General features: G+C 41.7%; 1 protein-coding gene across 2 annotated transcripts in view; it reads left to right on the forward strand.

Moving 5' to 3' along the window:
• Nucleotides 1-17,935, forward strand: part of dscamb (Down syndrome cell adhesion molecule b) — an 87,891-nt gene that overhangs the window by 48,768 nt on the left and 21,188 nt on the right. Inside the window, exons 4-11 of one of the 2 annotated variants that reach the window (XM_072669497.1) lie at nucleotides 6,336-6,482; nucleotides 7,358-7,636; nucleotides 8,218-8,493; nucleotides 10,559-10,855; nucleotides 11,326-11,598; nucleotides 13,080-13,358; nucleotides 13,930-14,049; nucleotides 15,149-15,328. In XM_072669497.1, the coding sequence (XP_072525598.1) occupies nucleotides 6,336-6,482; nucleotides 7,358-7,636; nucleotides 8,218-8,493; nucleotides 10,559-10,855; nucleotides 11,326-11,598; nucleotides 13,080-13,358; nucleotides 13,930-14,049; nucleotides 15,149-15,328 (1,851 nt within the window). Of the gene's footprint in view, nucleotides 1-6,335; nucleotides 6,483-7,357; nucleotides 7,637-8,217; nucleotides 8,494-10,558; nucleotides 10,856-11,325; nucleotides 11,599-13,079; nucleotides 13,359-13,929; nucleotides 14,050-15,148; nucleotides 15,329-17,935 lie in introns of those variants that run through there. The other variant, XM_072669498.1, reaches the window with a different exon arrangement.

The following is a 17,935-nucleotide window of genomic DNA, read 5'->3' on the forward strand; positions in this document are numbered from 1 at the left end:
CTGCTGATACACTGCTGATACACTGCTGATACACTGCTGATACACTGATACACTGCTGATACACTGCTGATACACTGCTGATACACTGATACACTGCTGATACACTGTTGATACACTGCTGATACACTGTTGATACACTGATACACTGTTGATACACTGCTGATACACTGCTGATACACTGATACACTGCTGATACACTGTTGATACACTGCTGATACACTGTTGATACATTGATACACTGCTGATACACTGCTGATACACTGATACACTGCTGATACACTGATACACTGCTGATACACTGCTGATACACTGCTGATACACTGATACACTGCTGATACACTGATACACTGATACACTGCTGATACACTGCTGATACACTGATACACTGTTGATACACTGCTGATACACTGATACACTGCTGATACACTGTTGATACATTGATACACTGCTGATACACTGCTGATACACTGATACACTGCTGATACACTGTTGATACATTGATACACTGCTGATACACTGCTGATACACTGATACACTGCTGATACACTGATACACTGCTGATACACTGCTGATACACTGCTGATACACTGATACACTGCTGATACACTGATACACTGATACACTGCTGATACACTGCTGATACACTGATACACTGTTGATACACTGCTGATACACTGATACACTGCTGATACACTGCTGATACACTGATACACTGCTGATACACTGCTGATACACTGTTGATACACTGATACACTGCTGCTACATTGATACACTGTTGATACACTGCTGATACACTGATACACTGCTGATACACTGCTGATACACTGATACACTGTTGATACACTGATACACTGTTGATACACTGATACACTGCTGATACACTGTTGATACACTGCTGATACACTGCAGATACACTGATACACTGCTGATACACTGCTGATACACTGATACACTGCTGATACACTGCTGATACACTGATACACTGCTGATACACTGCTGATACACTGATACACTGCTGCTACATTGATACACTGCTGATACACTGCTAATGCACTGATACACTGCTGATACACTGCTGATACACTGATGATACACTTCTGATACACTGATACACTGCTGATACACTGATACACTGATACACTGCTGATACACTGATGATACACTGCTGATACACTGATACACTGCTGATACACTGATACACTGATACACTGCTGATACACTGCTGATACACTGCTGATACACTGATACACTGCTGATACACTGCTGATACACTGCTGATACACTGATACACTGCTGATACACTGCTGATACACTGCTGATACACTGTTGATACACTGATACACTGCTGATACACTGCTGATACACTTCTGATACACTTCTGATACACTGCTGATACACTGCTGATACACTGATACACTGCTGATACACTGCTAATACACTGCTGATACACTGCTGATACACTGCTGATACATTGATACACTGCTGATACACTGCTGATACACTTCTGATACACTGCTGCTACATTGATACACTGCTGATACGCTGATACACTGCTGATACACTGCTGATACGCTGATACACTGCTGATACACTGCTGATACACTGATACACTGCTGATACACTGCTGATACACTGCTGATACACTGATACACTGCTGATACACTGATACACTGCTGATACACTGCTGATACACTGATACACTGTTGATACACTGCTGATACACTGCTGATACACTGATACACTGCTGATACACTGCTGATACACTGCTGATACACTGCTGATACACTGCTGATACACTGCTGATACATTGATACACTGCTGATACGCTGATACACTGCTGATACACTTCTGATACACTGCTGATACACTGATACACTGATACACTGCTGATACACTGATACGCTGCTGATACACTGATACACTGATACACTACTGATACACTGATACACTGCTGATACACTGATACACTGCTGATACACTGATACACTGCTGATACACTTCTGATACACTGCTGATACACTGATACACTGATACACTGCTGATACACTGATACACTGCTGATACACTGCTGATACACTGATACACTGCTGATACACTGCTGATACAATGCTGATACACTGATACACTGCTGATACACTTTTTTAGGATTTCTCTATGCGTTCCATTTTACTCCAGAGCGTCAGACTGTGGTCCTGGTCCTGGTGGGCCACAGCCCTGCAGACTTCAGCATTCCTCCTCATTACACCTGATTCAACTCATCAGCTAATAAACAAGACCTTTATTAACTGAATTTGAAAACGCTAACCTCCGCAGAGCTGTGGTCTCAAAGGAACCTAGTTCCACATGCCTTCTCAAGCAGCGGAATGTACTCTGGTAAATCTCTCCAGAGGTGCACCTGACTGAATGTCATTTCCTGAAGGATTGATTAGATAGGGGCTGAGTGCTATCTGCGTATACTTAGACTTTTTTATGGAAATGTCTGCCTGAGACTGTTAGACACCAGGGGGTCTAACCTCCTCCAGCAACTCCTCCATGAGTGAGAGATCAACAAGAGCGGAGGGGTGAGAAGCAGGTAGAGGGTATCAGGTGTTGCAGTGTGATGGCGGAGAGATGGATGCGACCCCAAACAGCATGACAGGTTAAAAAAGCTCCAGCATTATGGAGCCATGTGTGCTGTGTGTCACGCCTCTCTCGCTCTCTCTCTCTCTTTCTCGCTCGCCCTCTCTCTCTCCTACTGTGGAATTACAGATATAATCACATTATAATTCTTCAGTATCAAAAAACTGACAATACCACATCAAAGTAGTGTTTAGATGTGTTGTGGATCAGTCAATTAATTAAATAAATGAAACAGAGTAGGTGGTGGCTTACTGTAGGGGTGATTGGTGGGCTTTAAGGGGTGCCCACCATTGCCATGACAACCCTGGTCGTCGTCAACACGTCATTCTAATAGTGACAAATGGTACTTATTACATCAGTGTTAATTTCCTCCTCAATCAGCCTCAGATGCAGATACTCAGGCCGAGCTGATCGAATTGTGTCAGTGTAATTACTGCCAGCAGACCCTATTAAAAGCATGGCTGCTGTATCCTGTGTCAGGCCTTATAGGCAGGCTTATCACTCAGTGGCACTCAGGGTTTTTCTGAGATGTGTCTGCATGCTGTTTACTGTCCGCTGATTGTGAGGGTATGATGGTATTTTCAGTGTTTAGTCACTGTAATTACTGCTGGCCTTTTTCAGTTTTTCTGCAGGCGATTGTGTCTGAGGTGCTCAGTGTACTGTCTCTGCAGCTGATCTTCCTGTCACGCAAAGTGTAAGCGGCATTAGTTAGGGGAGCGTGAAGCTGTATATTGGTGCGTATAGATTGTTGGATGATCAGAGGGAAAATAGTTATTATTTTGTTATTATTTTAGTTATTATCAAGATATCAAACAAATTAGAACAGGTAAAACACACCTGTCACCTTTCAAATAATCATGTTTCTTAGATAATTGCGATGGAGAAACTGTTTTCGGTTCCATACAGAACATTTGATGGATGGAACAAGAACCATTGTTGAAAATGGATGTGAACCCTTTCCTACACCTCTGTGTACAGACCAGACTGTTTAGGAGTGTTCACCAGCAGGAAGGCAGATCTTCAGGAGAAGGCTTAGTTGACCACTGGTGCATCTTATTGTCAATTCAATTCAAGCAGTATTTGGTTCAGCACCAGTTGTTTGGAGTGTTGCTGGGTTCATCACAGCAGTGTCTCTCACCGGAGATGCTACATTTCCTTCTGCTTGTTTAGACAGTTGAGGGAAAACAGTTCACTAATTGGACATATTTGAAATAAATGTGCTAATTGCTCCAATTTAGTTCACACTGTAATTGGGTGAAGATGTCTTTCTCCCTCCCTCCCTCCCTCTATTCTCTCTCTCTCTCTCTCTCTTTTTTTTTTTCTTAAACCTTCACACTTTCACTGAAACAATTTCTAATAATTTGTCTGCTTTTTTGAAGTTGGTCAAATAAACACATTTGCTGTACCGTTATTTCTTACACTGTGTGAAAAATGAACTAAAATGTGAAACATAATTAAACGTTTTCCGTTTCTACAGGATTATTTGCATTTCATGTTGGAAACGGCGTCGTGATTTAATCTGCTTCAATATGGTTTTACTTTAATTTCAGAATCCTATAAACTCTAAATCTCTTGGAGTGCCCAAACCTTTGCTTGGTGCTTCTTTCCTTTTTTACTTTAAAACTAAAAATAAATAAATTAATTAATGACTAGTCTTGAATAAAACTGTGGGAAGAATGTTTTGATTATGATCTGCTGTACTAGTATCACTACTGGTTAATATCCAGTAGTTGATCATTTATGTATTCCTTTTTGTTGAAAACATTTCGTCATACGGGACTGTGAGATCATTTCATGTTTCAAATGAGACGAGTTTACTAAACAAATTAGTGAAAAAGCTTCATAGTTATGTTTTTAATGAATTCATCAAAGGTAACAAATTGTGCAGTGTGGCAATATCATAAATTTTCTTATTTTTTTAACAGGGTACAAAATGAAATGATTCATGAGGGATCCAGTGACTCGGTTCATTGTTAAGAGGCACATTAAACACTTTCCTTACGAGATTACAGATTACATATTCATTACTTTTAGCACATATATTTTTATCTCTCTTTAAATATTCATGGCATTAATTGACGGATGTTGAGGAATGAAGTAAATCTGTGTTATTGGTGCTAGTTATCATAGCTATTTTTATTTTCTATACACAGTGCAGTTCTGCAGATCAAACTCAGGTCATTTATACACTAGTCTTGTTCATACAGATCAAAGTCAGTGTGTTTTGCTCTTCCAGTGGAGAGTTCTTCGGCCAGGGTCATGCAGGTACACTGACCCTAATCAGTCCTGATAAGACCTGATAATCCCCTGTAGAACTGCCAGCCTGGCTTCAGGATTTATCATTGATGAGCTGCAAACAAGCTAACCAGCCTAGTGTGTCCTGCTGTAACGTACGGCCATAATACTGCGCCTCCAGTGTGTCTAGAGGCCAAGGCGTGACTCTAAATACAGTTAGATCAGGGTCCAGTAGAAATCTGCGTCTTTCCTTTTGGACAAACAGCAGAAGAAGACAGAAGGAAAACATCTAACAAAAATAAACTCAGAGACACAGCGGCCTTCCGGTCAGTCTTTTATTATGAGGTTATTTTACTGGTCACTCTTGGCAGTGTGCCACGGTGTTCTTGGATGTATGCTAACAAATAACTGATTTTGGTTCTATACAGAACATTTGGATGGATGGATCAGGAACCCTTGTTGTAAATGGGTGGGAACCTTTCCCTACAACATTTTCAGAATTGCACTCAGACGTTCAGGGACTCCCACATCTTCCTTCTCTTGTACAGCTTTTATCTGAAGGCCCAATCCTTCCTAAAGCCCTCCTTCAGACTTGAACCAGCACTGTTTTATAGGCCCAGTTTGTTCATAGTTTGCGGTCCTGCTCACAGAAATCATAATATTCACCTTTTAATGAGTGGCAGAACGTTTCTAGAGCCTCCACATAATTCTGTATGTCTTGTTTTTTTTATATTAAAGATGGGCTGGTTTTTGTGTTTAATTTTTTAAATAATCATTTACACATACTGCATTTTCTCTCACACACTCCCACTCCCTCTTCCCACTGCTGGTAGAGGGGGTCTTGCACAACTGCATTTAAACGAGGAGCCAGAACCCCCTCAGGATATCAAATCCTGGGCTCCTATTTCTAACTAGGTCATTGCTTACAATAGCTGCAGACTCCCTTTCCCCCCACTTTGCCTCCTTCATACTCCCTTACCCTCAAACCCTATATGCCACTAGCTGTGTTGGGCAGCCTGTATGCTTCCACAGCCAATGAATTTGGATCTGATTTAGGCTTTTTCACAGTTGCTGAGGGTAAAGAAGGTGCAGGTAATTTACAGCAGTGCAACTAATAGTGCATCAAATAAAGTCTAATGGTTAATATAAACCCATGGGTGAACTGTCACTGTTGTAGCAAAATTGCATCTCCAAAATGAGAACATAGGAGGAAAAATGTTCTGACCTTTTAAACTGTGCTGATAGTTCTCCTAGAGGTCTTCAAGGAGGGGAAGACGATTCTTTACGAAAAAAAAAAAACATCAGTTTGTCAAAAACACGAACGTATATTAAAAGTATATATAAGGTACTTTCAATTATTTACATGGATATAAATTATTTTAACTTTTGTGAAGTTTTTTGACCATTTGATTGAATTTCTACATTTCCCTTTCTGTCTGTCTCTCTCTCTCTCTCTCTCTCTCTCTCTCCCTCTCTTCTAGGATCAAGATATCTCATTACATCCACAGGGGCCTTGTATATTCTGGATGTGCAGTCGGAGGATGCGGTGAACATCTACCGCTGCACCACACGCCATCGCTACACAGGAGAGACCAGACAGAGTAACAGTGCCCGACTACTTTTGTCAGGTGAGGCTGAGTGTGTTTAGGGTTAGAATGATATACTGTGATCAAAATCCCACCAATAAGTAATCAATATTTAGTGACCACACCTCTGCAGAAAACCATCTGTTTACATCTTCTACAGCATTTTACACTCACACGTACATTTTCTGTTTTACAGGAAGAATTTAAAGAATCATTTCTGTTAACATAAAACATATAAAATGTTTTAGCAGTTCTGTAAAGTAAGTTCGATAAAGTAAGAAAAATAAGAGCTAATCAGCAGAAACACTGTGAGTTTACTTACATTTAAAAATTTTACTTTTTATTTCAAATTCACAGTTGACAAATCAGTCATTTTATTCAGTGAAGACGCTTTTAAATAAAACTAATTACTTGAATAAAATTTCCTGATAGTAGTTATGAGAATTTTGAGCTCACTACTAATGGGGCTCAGAGTGGCTCTCCAAGCAGTCTAATGCACTACCACTATGGTCTGAGGGGTTGTGAGTTTGAATCCCGAGCCATGCTGCTTTGCCATCAGCAGCCGTAGTCTGAGAGAGAACAACTCTCCGAGCGAGTCAGCTGCCTGAAGATGCTGCATCTGTGGCAGTTAGAAAAGAGGCGGTGTCTGACTTCACATGTATCGGAGGAGATGTGTGTTAAGTACTTGCCCTTCTAGTGTCAGGGGTATTTCTAGTGCTAGGGGCTGCACTGATATCATATTTAAATATCTTAATAATGTTTTAATTGTATTCTTATTTAGATTACCTTTGCTTATAAAACAATATACCTTAATAAAAAAAGAGCTTTTACATGATACTTTATCATGAGAACTAGGTGAGCTGGATAGTTTTTACAGGTGGAGATTCTTCTACTCTCTCTGTTTTTCAATCTCTCAGAACCTGTCGATTCTGCACCAGTCATTCTGGATGGCTTTGAGCAGAAAGAGGTCATGGTTGGTCATCGGGTGGAGCTGCCCTGTAAAGCGTCCGGTCATCCTCCACCCCGATACCGATGGCTAAAGGACAACAGCCCGCTGGAGTCAGACAGTCGCTTCCACCAGAGCGTCTCTGGTCTTCTGATCGAGGCCACACGGGCCAGTGATGGGGGCAACTACGTGTGCGAAGTGTGGAATAGCTTTGGCAATGCTAAAGTGGTGGGCAAATTGGTGGTCAAACGTGAGTTTTGGCTACTTTTTCCTTGTTCTCATACTCGCAGGATATTGCACACTGTTTCTTGTTCTAATGAGATTTTCTGCTAATTTCAGTTAAATTAGGTACAGACTGATAAAACATCCCCAGAATTTCCTTTGCTGTTACACTGGTATACAGACACAGAGGACATAAAAATACATATGATTTCCGAATATATCAGTTGACAGTATGTAGTGATATTCTTCTGTATCAGACTAGAATGAACTAGATGTTCTCACTTAAAGCTGATTTTACCTCCAGAACACAGGTTTAAAATGACCTGTATTTTTCTGTCATTGTTTTCATCTAGAAGACATGAGCAGCTTGTGAGAGTCTGATGTTTAGTCTATAAACAATCAGAAAATAATTTTTATGGACATTTCTAAATTATCATAATTATGTAAAACTTTCAACAAAATAGTAACAATAATGTCAGACTATTTCTATTAGTCCATTCAATTTATATTATTCTCACAGTGTAAACTCCTCTGTGTGTGTGTGTGTGTGTGTGTGTGTGTGTTCGTATGTGTGTGTGTGTGTGTCTGTGTGTGTCTGTCCTTCTCCAGAGCCACTGAAAGCAGTTGTCAGCCCTCGAAAGGTTCGGGGCAGTGTGGGCAGTCAGGTGTCTCTCTTCTGCAGCGTCACAGGCTCGGATGAATATGACATCACCTGGTACAGAAATGGCGAGAGGATCCAGCATGGCCCGAATGTCCGCATCACTGGCATCAGTCATGAAAACCTGGTGATGGAGGGCATGGCCAAGAGTGACGGAGGAGCCTACCAGTGTTTTGCTCGCAACGGCAAGATGTCCACACAGGACTTTGTGCAGGTCATCTTGGAGGGTAAGTCTAATCACCAGGCAGGCCGACATCTCTCAGTCAAACCTGGATGGTGACACTTTCACACATTGTTCACATAAGGGGTCAGTGTGTGCCACCGCCTACCAGCAGAGGGCGATGGCAGCGAGGCAATGTTACCCAAGGAAACTCCAATTCCCAGAAATCCTAGGGGGTAATTAGTGCCAACCAGACACACCTGGTGGTCACAGCATTTAAGGCTGTGAGAAACAGCACTTCTCTGTCACACCTTTGTAGAGGGGTGACAGACAGACAGACAGACAGACAGACAGACAAAGACACCCATTACCTGTGCTCACTGGTGGAGCAGTAGTAAGGTGTTGGACTTCCAGGGTTGCTGGTTTAAAACCAGCTGGGAGCAACTTTCCTCCCACAGTGACAAAAACACCCACAGTGACATTACCCACATCCTCACATCACTGAAGGTCCCTCTCTGCACCTGGCTACGCTCCCTGACTGGCTTGAAATACCGTCAACCATCAACTCTTTCTTTTCTACTATTCTATCGGCCAAACGACGCCTGGATTAGCTAAAATTTCACTGAGCAATTGAGTAGAGAGTTGGCCATCCTTCTCACCCAGGGAAGAGCCAGTTATGCTGTCTTGGAAGCTCAGCTGCAGTTGACTTTGACTCTGGCTTTGTCTGTAATTAGACTTCCCAATCTCAAAGACCAGCACAGTGTGCTCCTCACCCTCCCAGGGTCTGGTGCGTTAAATGTGATTGAGGAAAGTTCTAATGAGTGGGTACGTTCGCAGCTCTTCCTCTGTCAGGAGTGATATAGTGATTGTAGCGTGCCAAAAGATCAAATGTACACAGTGTTCCCCTCTCTGCAGTGGGTCTTGTCTGATCAACTACATTTGGATTAAGGTGGAAATTCTGTAAATGTAATTTATTCCCAGACTATCACCTAAAGTTGAGGTGAATGGTGCCCTTGGACATTAAGTGTCTATCTGAGCCTGGTTGCTGGGGCAACTGTCTCCCATATCCACAGACCTGTATAAGAGATATTGATAATCTATAATGATGTGGAGCTAGCCTGGATGATCAGAGAGCAAAAAAGAGTGATGATTTCAAAGACGCTGAACTTGAAAACACGGCTTACTAAAAGAAGCGAGAGAGAGATTAAGCACGAGAGATGGAATAGAGTGAACTGATGAATTTAAAGGACCATCTATTTGCAGTAGTGTCCTCTTTGTGCATTTACCTCGATGTGGCTGTTCTTCTAATTAAATGTTTGTAAACATGCAGATAAATCATCAGTTTTTGAGCCTTTATATTTAATCCATTAGTAAATGCAGAGACACAGACACTGATTTCATTGCTGAGTTGACTCGTTGAGAAAGAAATGGAAAGTCATCCTACCCTTGCTGCATCTATTGCTATTCTATATCCACATTAAACAAATGGAGTCTAAAGTTGTACAATATTTTATATTGTTATATTATTGATCTCAGAACCAAAATACAGAAAATCCCATAGAAAAAAGAGGTAGATATAATTCAGTGTAAAAGTCAGTAGAGAAACATTGATACCAGTGGTAGGGTAACCTTGAGTTTTAACCTCTGTTTTAATAATTTTATATCAGATAAGCTTAGAGAGCACACACAATCTTACAGAAAAGAAACTATTTATTCAATTCAGTTCAGTTCAGTTTTATTTCTCTAGTTTTTTTACAACAAATGTTGTCACAGAGCAGCTTTACAGAGATCCAAGCCTCTTTTAAGCAAACTAGTGGCGACGGTGGCAAGGAAAAACTCCTTCAGGTCGAGAGAAAAAAACTTTGAGAGAAACACGACTCAAAAGGGGAACCCGTCCTCCTCAATGACGTTTTGATGCATTTTAAACAAAATCAAGTGAAGCACCTGAGTGATCCAGGCTGCAGTGACCCTGAATCAGAGAACAGCGCCTTCATCGTTCCCAGAATGATCACTACAACTGAAATGTTGTCATTGTGGTTAAATACTGTGTTGCCCACTGCTTAAGGTGTATTCTGTGTGTGTGTGTGTGTGTGTGTGTGTGTGTGTGTGTTTTCCTGTTCTCTGTTCTTCAGATGGCACACCAAAGATCCTCTCAGCCTTCAGTGAGAAAGTGGTCAGTCCAAATGAGCCTATCTCTCTCGTCTGTCATGTGAAAGGCACTCCTCTGCCCACCGTCACCTGGACACTGGACGATGACCCGGTCATTAAGGACAGCCATCATCGCATGGACCGCATCGTCACTGCAGAGAGTCACGTGTTAAGCTACCTGAACGTCTCCCACACGCAGGTCACTGACGGCGGGGTCTACCGCTGCACGTGCAACAACTCGGCCGGATCGGTCTCCTACCAGGCGCGAATAAACGTAAGAGGTGCTTGTCAGATCAACTCCTCCAACACAAACTAATCACACAGTTAAACACACACTGTTCAGCACAGGCCTTCTCTGCTTTAGTTCCTGTTTATGAGATGATGTCCCAAGTTTCATTCTCCCTGTTCAAAAGTTTGGAATCAGAATGGTTCAGATCATTAGAGTTTTATATGTGTCCAGATAGAACATTTTTTTCATTAGGTATTCATTTAATGTGTTTACACATTACTGTAAGACATTACTCTGTAACTACAGGGACTGCTGGAGCTTCTCCTCACTAATACAAGTGTGTAATAACACATTTGGCCATTCTTTTATGGTAATATACTGTAATACGTTCATTTATTGTTCAAATATAAATAGTTCTTTGTGCTCTATACATTTCTGTAAATGTACTGCCCTTAAAAATGCTCTCTTCTTCACATAACATGGGCACAGCGGCTCAAGCTGATTTCTACCTCTTCACAACAGGTCCTGCCAGTATCCGCCCAATGAAAAATCTCACTGCCATCGCCGGCCGGGACACGTTCATTCACTGCCGCATCATCGGCTACCCTTACTATTCCATCAAGTGGTACAAAGATTCTAATTTGCTCCCGTTCAACCATCGCCAGCGTGCCTTTGAAAACAATGGCACGTTGAAGCTGTACAATGTGCAGAATTCAGACGAGGGAGAGTACACCTGCTATGTCCTGGTGGATCCTGAGAAACAGATTCATAGAAGCGTCCATGTCACTGTGAAAGGTCAGTCTGAGTGTGCCAGCAGGATTTGTTAAATGATCGACTGAAGCCTTTGGTTGTAGTTGTTGCTGCTAAATGTGTTACAACCACAACTGGGTTCAGGGGTGGAATTATGTTTGTTGACGTTTGGTGCACTAAGCTTTCCAAACATTTATCTTTCAATAAGTGAAAGGACCATTACATTTAAATTATATACATAAAAAATACAAATCTCACGTATTTCGAGTTTACTCAGGTCATCTTTGTCTTATTTTACTTTTAATTTGAGCAACCCCGTGTTTCTAAAATCAAAACAGAGGAAATAGGGAGAGGAGCAAGTACTCTCAGAGCACTGTAGGTGTCATTTCTGTAGGTGTGTTTACTCTAGGTGTTTTAACATGTTTAAAAACATAAATGTGTTTTTAATTGCAGTTAATACAACGTTGTTTCACAACAGTGCTGTGATGTGATTTCTTTTCGTAATAACATTGAAATGTGGTTATTCACATTTAAATAATGTGAATAATGTTCTGTACACTGGGTAACCTGCCAGAAAAAAATCCTGTTGATCCTTTTGGTTCTACAGCGATCGTTTCCTCACGCATCACATCACCAACACCAACATATGCTCACTTCATTACATCATAAGCTACGGTCATGCTCTTATTATTTTGAGTGGAGGGTATCATGTGGAGATGCCATGGGGGAAAAAAACACCTCCATGATTGAGTTAGCTAATTTGCTCCACTCGTGCTTAAAATTCTGAAGCAGCTCAGAGGGAATCCCCAGAGTCCATTATCCCCACTTTGTTGTGAATTAAATAAGCAGTGAAGTGCTGCTTTAGTTCGGCGTTATTTTAACTCATTGATTCTCAAACGCGACAGGCTGACGCGTACCATGGCTGGAGAGTCCCCGGAGAATGCATTATGCTGAATTTGCCGGAGAAGGAAATAACCCTTTTACAGTTGTCTTTTTTTTCCTCCCTTCGCTGCTCTGCTTCTCCCCTCATTAGTTCACATTACATTTCCTCCTTGGTGAAATCTGTAGATTCAGAGCAGTAATGACTCATTTCAGAGGCAGAGAGGAACCACATGATTACAAACAGCCAATTATCATATATTTATGATCACGTGCTTGTCCCTTTCGGCTTGTCTCCATATAATGTGCTGTAGAATTACACAAATTCAAGACAATCTGAATGTACATTTTGATTGTGTTGTGTGCATGATTATGTCATCATTAAGTGGAGTTAATATTGGAACTAAAAATTGGCGACAGTTGGAAAAGGAGGAGGCTGACTTTGCCTGTATGGGACGAGACATGTTTTTGGAAAGACATATCCTATTAGATAAGGAGCTCAGATAGAGGGAGCTCAGAACAAGTGGGTTAACCTCTAAGCTACAGCAGAGGAGCTCAGTGTGTGGTGGGGCAGATTTTTACTTTCTGGACCTGAATTTTTCATCTGTAGTTTCTAACTGTGTCCCCCCCCCCCCTTTCGCTCTCAGTGCCGCCTCTGATTCAGCACTCAGACTCTCAGAGTGCCTCTATAGGCCAACGGGTCTTTATCCCCTGTGTGGTGACCTCTGGTGACCTGCCCATGTTCATCACCTGGCACAAAGATGGCAAACCCATCAACGACAGCCTGGGTGTCACAATCGACAAAATCGACTTCACCAGCTCCCTGCGCATCTTCAACCTTTCTGAAATCCACAACGGCAGCTACACCTGCATCGCCCGCAATGAGGCCGCCACCGTCGAGCACAGCATCCAGCTCATCGTTAAAGGTCAGAGGTCAATGGTTGGGCTTTGAGGATGAATACTTGACCCTACCATAGGTAACATCTTGGTTGGACTATGTATATGTCCACCTTGGTCACAGTGAAGTGGCCTTTGTTATTGGATAGAACTTTCTGAAGAAGCACACACTCACTCAGAGCAAATTCACACTGCTATGCGAACTCAGATATTTCCAGATCAGAACCCCATTTAAAACTTCTGAAATGTGACCAAGAGGAAGATGGATGGTCACAAGCGATTGACCTGCATTAACCCCTTAACACCCCAAGGCTTATTACACACAATACGGCATATTACTCAGTAACTACAGGGACTTCTGTACAAACTGCTGGGGCTTTTCCTCACTAATTATGTTTAATCAGAGTTACAGAATAACAGCAGTCAATGTGATCTTTGTCATAAGTGTCATTTTTGATAGATTATGATACATATCTTTATATATCACATAAATGACACAGAAACCCTGAACAATCATGTTCCTAAAGCAGAGGAGTAGATTAGGCAGAAGCAGGTGTTTATTTACGTGTTTATTAATATGTTCTGATTTTTGTTCTATAGTTCCACCACATTTTGAGGTGCAGCCTCGGGATCAGGATGGGATTTATGGGAAGTCTGTCATCCTGAACTGCTCAGCTAAAGGAAACCCAATCCCTACTATTGTTTGGAAGCATTCAAAAGGTAAACAAATCTGATGATGATGGTGGTGGTGGTGGTGATGGTGGTGAATAGACAGTGATGGCTAAGTAGTAAGAGCACCAGGCTATTGATGACAGGGTTGTGGGTTCGATACCCGGGCTTGGCAAGCTGCCACTGTTGGGCCCTGGAGCAGGGCCCTTCACCCTCTCTCCACCCTGGGCGCTACAGCGATGGCTGCCCACCGCACCAAGCATGTGTTCTTACTGTGTGTGTTTGCTCATTAGTGTGTGTGTGTGTGTGTGTGTGTGTGTGTGTGTGTGTGTGTGTGTGTGTGTGTGTATGTGTGTGTGTGTGTGTTTACTGCACTGAGGGGTTAATGGTACAGGCCAAATTGCATCAGTCTCCAACGCTAATGGTGCAAATGCTTGTCTTGTCTTAGTTAAGCTTTGAGAATGGGGATGCAGAACCCATGTTGGGGTGTTTTCCCTCACTGAAGCAGATTACAGAGCAGAATCTGCAGAGGCTGAAGATGCAGCTTCAGTAAAGGAGCTCTGACCACGTCCAGCAGATTAGCAAAATGCTGTCTATGTGAGGTGGGGAAGGCCCAGCACTGTGGCGACTGATATGTGAGAATAGTCCCTGGCTGAGAGCACTTTAAAAAAAGAAAAACTTACCATTCATATTTACTTCATTTAGGTGACAGTTCACACAATCCTTTGTCTGGATTTTCCAAACAATGCTTGTAGCTATTCTTTTGGAAGATTGAACGGCCTCAGAAACACACATTACTGCCTTGTTTGTTGAGAAATCAGTGTGTTAACAAGAGTGCTATTGGTTCAGTGTGCTAATTCATTTGTAGTGGGTGTCTTTTTGTCCTTCCAGAATTAGCATATTTGTTGCATATTTTGCAAATGTGTTGCTCTGTTCTTCATATGCTGGGTACATGTTAAATTTAGGCTTAATATTTAGTTATTTTTCAGGATTTAAATCAGATATTTAAATGATATCGATATCGGAACTGAGGAGCTGAAGTGTAGAAGTTTGGGCCTGCTTTTGTGATCTGCTAATCAGTGTTTGGAGCTAATTTGGACTCCATAAAAGGTTTTAAGTATACTAAGAATCTCCTCCTCTCTGATCTCAGGGGCAGGTGTTCCTCAGTTTCAGCCGATTGCCCTGAACTCAGGCTCCCGGGTGCAGCTGCTGGAGAAAGGCTCTCTCCTGATTAAACACGTGCTGGAGGAAGACAGTGGATACTACCTGTGCAAAGTCAGCAACGACGTGGGCGCCGATATCAGCAAGAGCATGTACCTGACCGTCAAAAGTAAGGATCCTCACACAGCAGTGTGTGCGTGTGTGTGTGTACACTGGGTACATGTCTGTTTGGTGTGTATGTTTGTTGCTGCTATATTGATAAAGGATGTCTGATTATGTGTGGTGTGGGGTGTGTGTGTGTGTTTACGTGTACACTGGCCTGGACAGAGTCTCTGGTAGTGTGGGCCTGAGGGCGGCTCTCTGCCCAGTTGAGTGTTGTGAATCCGCTGTTGTCCGTCTTGCTGAGCTGAGTGTTTGTTGAGTAACCAAATACTTCCCCTCCATTACTTCCACAACACAACACCAAACACTGCTCTAAAAGGGGAGCATGGTGGCCACTTTTGTTGGTTTAGCCTGCTTGTTCATTCACCCAACCATCTACTATCTACTCTCTAAGCCCCTAAATCCAATACACCTGATTTTCTGTCCTACTGTAGTATTATTAGTATTATTATTTTTATATATATTATTTTTCTATTTTCTATTATATAAGTATTATAAGACATATAAACTTTCAGATATAATTAATGTCCTTCATTTGTAGTTTCACATTTCAGAGCAAAAACACTGTTTCATAAAGAATTCAAAAGTAATTAATAGTGTGATTTAAATTCTTTATTAGGGATTAAGATTACCGATCACAGATTAGATGACGGTTGATGTGGTTCTTTTCATGGAGGCTCTGATACAGTTAGTTGTACAGACTAAACCTCTGTAGAAATAAGCTTTAATGTTACAGGAAGTGGACGCTGTTCTTTATCCACACAGTCAGGAGCATCTACCTCTGATCTGCGCTTCCTCTCCTCCTTTATCTCATTCCTCCCTCATTTTCTTTCTTTTCTAATCCGGCTGGTTGGAAGTCGCCTGCAGGATCAGAAGGGAAATTGTGCTCAGCCTGTGACCAATTGTGCATGGAAAAGAGGGAATCGCTTTGGCATGGCATCCTGCTCCCAACACACACACACACACACACACATTGCTTTTCTCAGCTCAGTAGAGTACACATTTTACTGCACTCCATTGGCCGGCAGTGAGGAGGTTAGATGATGTGAGTGTGTAGGATGAAGGAGAGTGTAGATATCCCACTGAGGCCCGGTGATGTGGCCTAGTTTCCCAGGACGCCCCGGTGCTAGTGGCAGAGTGAGGGTTGAAATGCATTTTGTGTACACACACATACACACACACACACAAACACACACACACACACACACAAGGTTATTTTAACAGTTTAAGAGATATGACCTACGCTGACCGCTGCTGCTACAGGGAACAACAGACACAGATGAGTTTCTCTTTTTCATCGGATTCATTCGATTCGAGCGTGAGTTCACTAATAGAAGTCGAAGGTCATTATTGTTCATTTACTGTAATTTAAAATGTAAATGCAGTTTTGTGGCCTTAATTAAAACGTTATGTAAGAAATGACCTCTCTATGACTTTGACAGGTTCTGATGCAAGTGAGAATGGCTAAAAGGTTCATATCGCTTAAAAATAAACACTCTTAATGGGTCAAAACCTACTGTTCGCTCTTCAGTCCATACAGTACCCTCTGAGCGGGTTGGAGAGGGGGGGCTAATTCTGAGGACCGAAACATGAGCAGAAAATCAGGGCAGGAGTGAGAGTTTCAAAGAAGATGCAAACTTCTCGTCTGCAGAAAGAATCTGAAGGAGAGATGAACCACAGATATTCTGCAAAGAGGTTTTATAGACTGATCAGACCAAGATGAAGCTCTATCAAAGTGTGGAGAAGAGAAGGATCTGCTCATGGTCACTGTGGTTTTTTAAAGCCAAATAGAGAAAACAAAGGCATAAGTGCTGGTCAGGAGTGGCGAGTGTTGGGCAGCTCCAGTTAACAGTGGTTGTCTTTCTCTGTTTGAGATGTAGCTGTAGCCTCGAACACTCCTGCTCTATTTTACATCCTAGTAATATTACTAGATATTTAACATATACGTGCTGGCTGTCAGGATGGAGGATTGTTGGCTGTGCTGAAGATTTTTCACATAATTGAAAAATGTTGAACTAAATGTATAAAATAATCAAATAGAATAACCTTTATATGTCTAAATATGTTTGTCCAGTTACATTTGAGTCCAGTTAAATTTGAATTAAAGCTGAATTTTAACTGATTTATGTGCAATATATTTTGAGGTGTACAAAACTGTCGTTCCTGATTTGTATAATATCTTTTCATGTGGCCCAAAATCCCTGGCAGCGCCTCTTGTTACAGATGCAGGTACTTTGGTTCTGTGAGGATTTTTACTTTTAAACTGAAGCAATTTTATATTTAATGTTTAAAAAATTCTGGTGTCTGAGGTTGAGGTAACAGTAAGGTTCAACATTAATTGGTTTCAGAAATACAATCATGTGTATGTTTGTGTGCATGTGTATGTGTGTGTGCATGAATGAGCCTTTGATCTCCAGAGATGCTGCTCTCGGTTTAAGAGTAATAACATTTAGAGAACTTTTTTCTTTTTTTTCCTCACTTAAAATTTAAACATGTCATGCAAAATAAATCAGCACGCTGGTGTGTGTGTGTGTGTGTGTGTGTCACTGCTACACAGAGCTTCAGACTGAATAAGAAATGAGACTTAAATGTTCATAGGCCTCAGTCTGACACA

This window comes from Salminus brasiliensis, chromosome 23, assembly GCF_030463535.1.
Source record: "Salminus brasiliensis chromosome 23, fSalBra1.hap2, whole genome shotgun sequence".
Taxonomy (NCBI): Eukaryota; Metazoa; Chordata; class Actinopteri; order Characiformes; family Bryconidae; genus Salminus; species Salminus brasiliensis.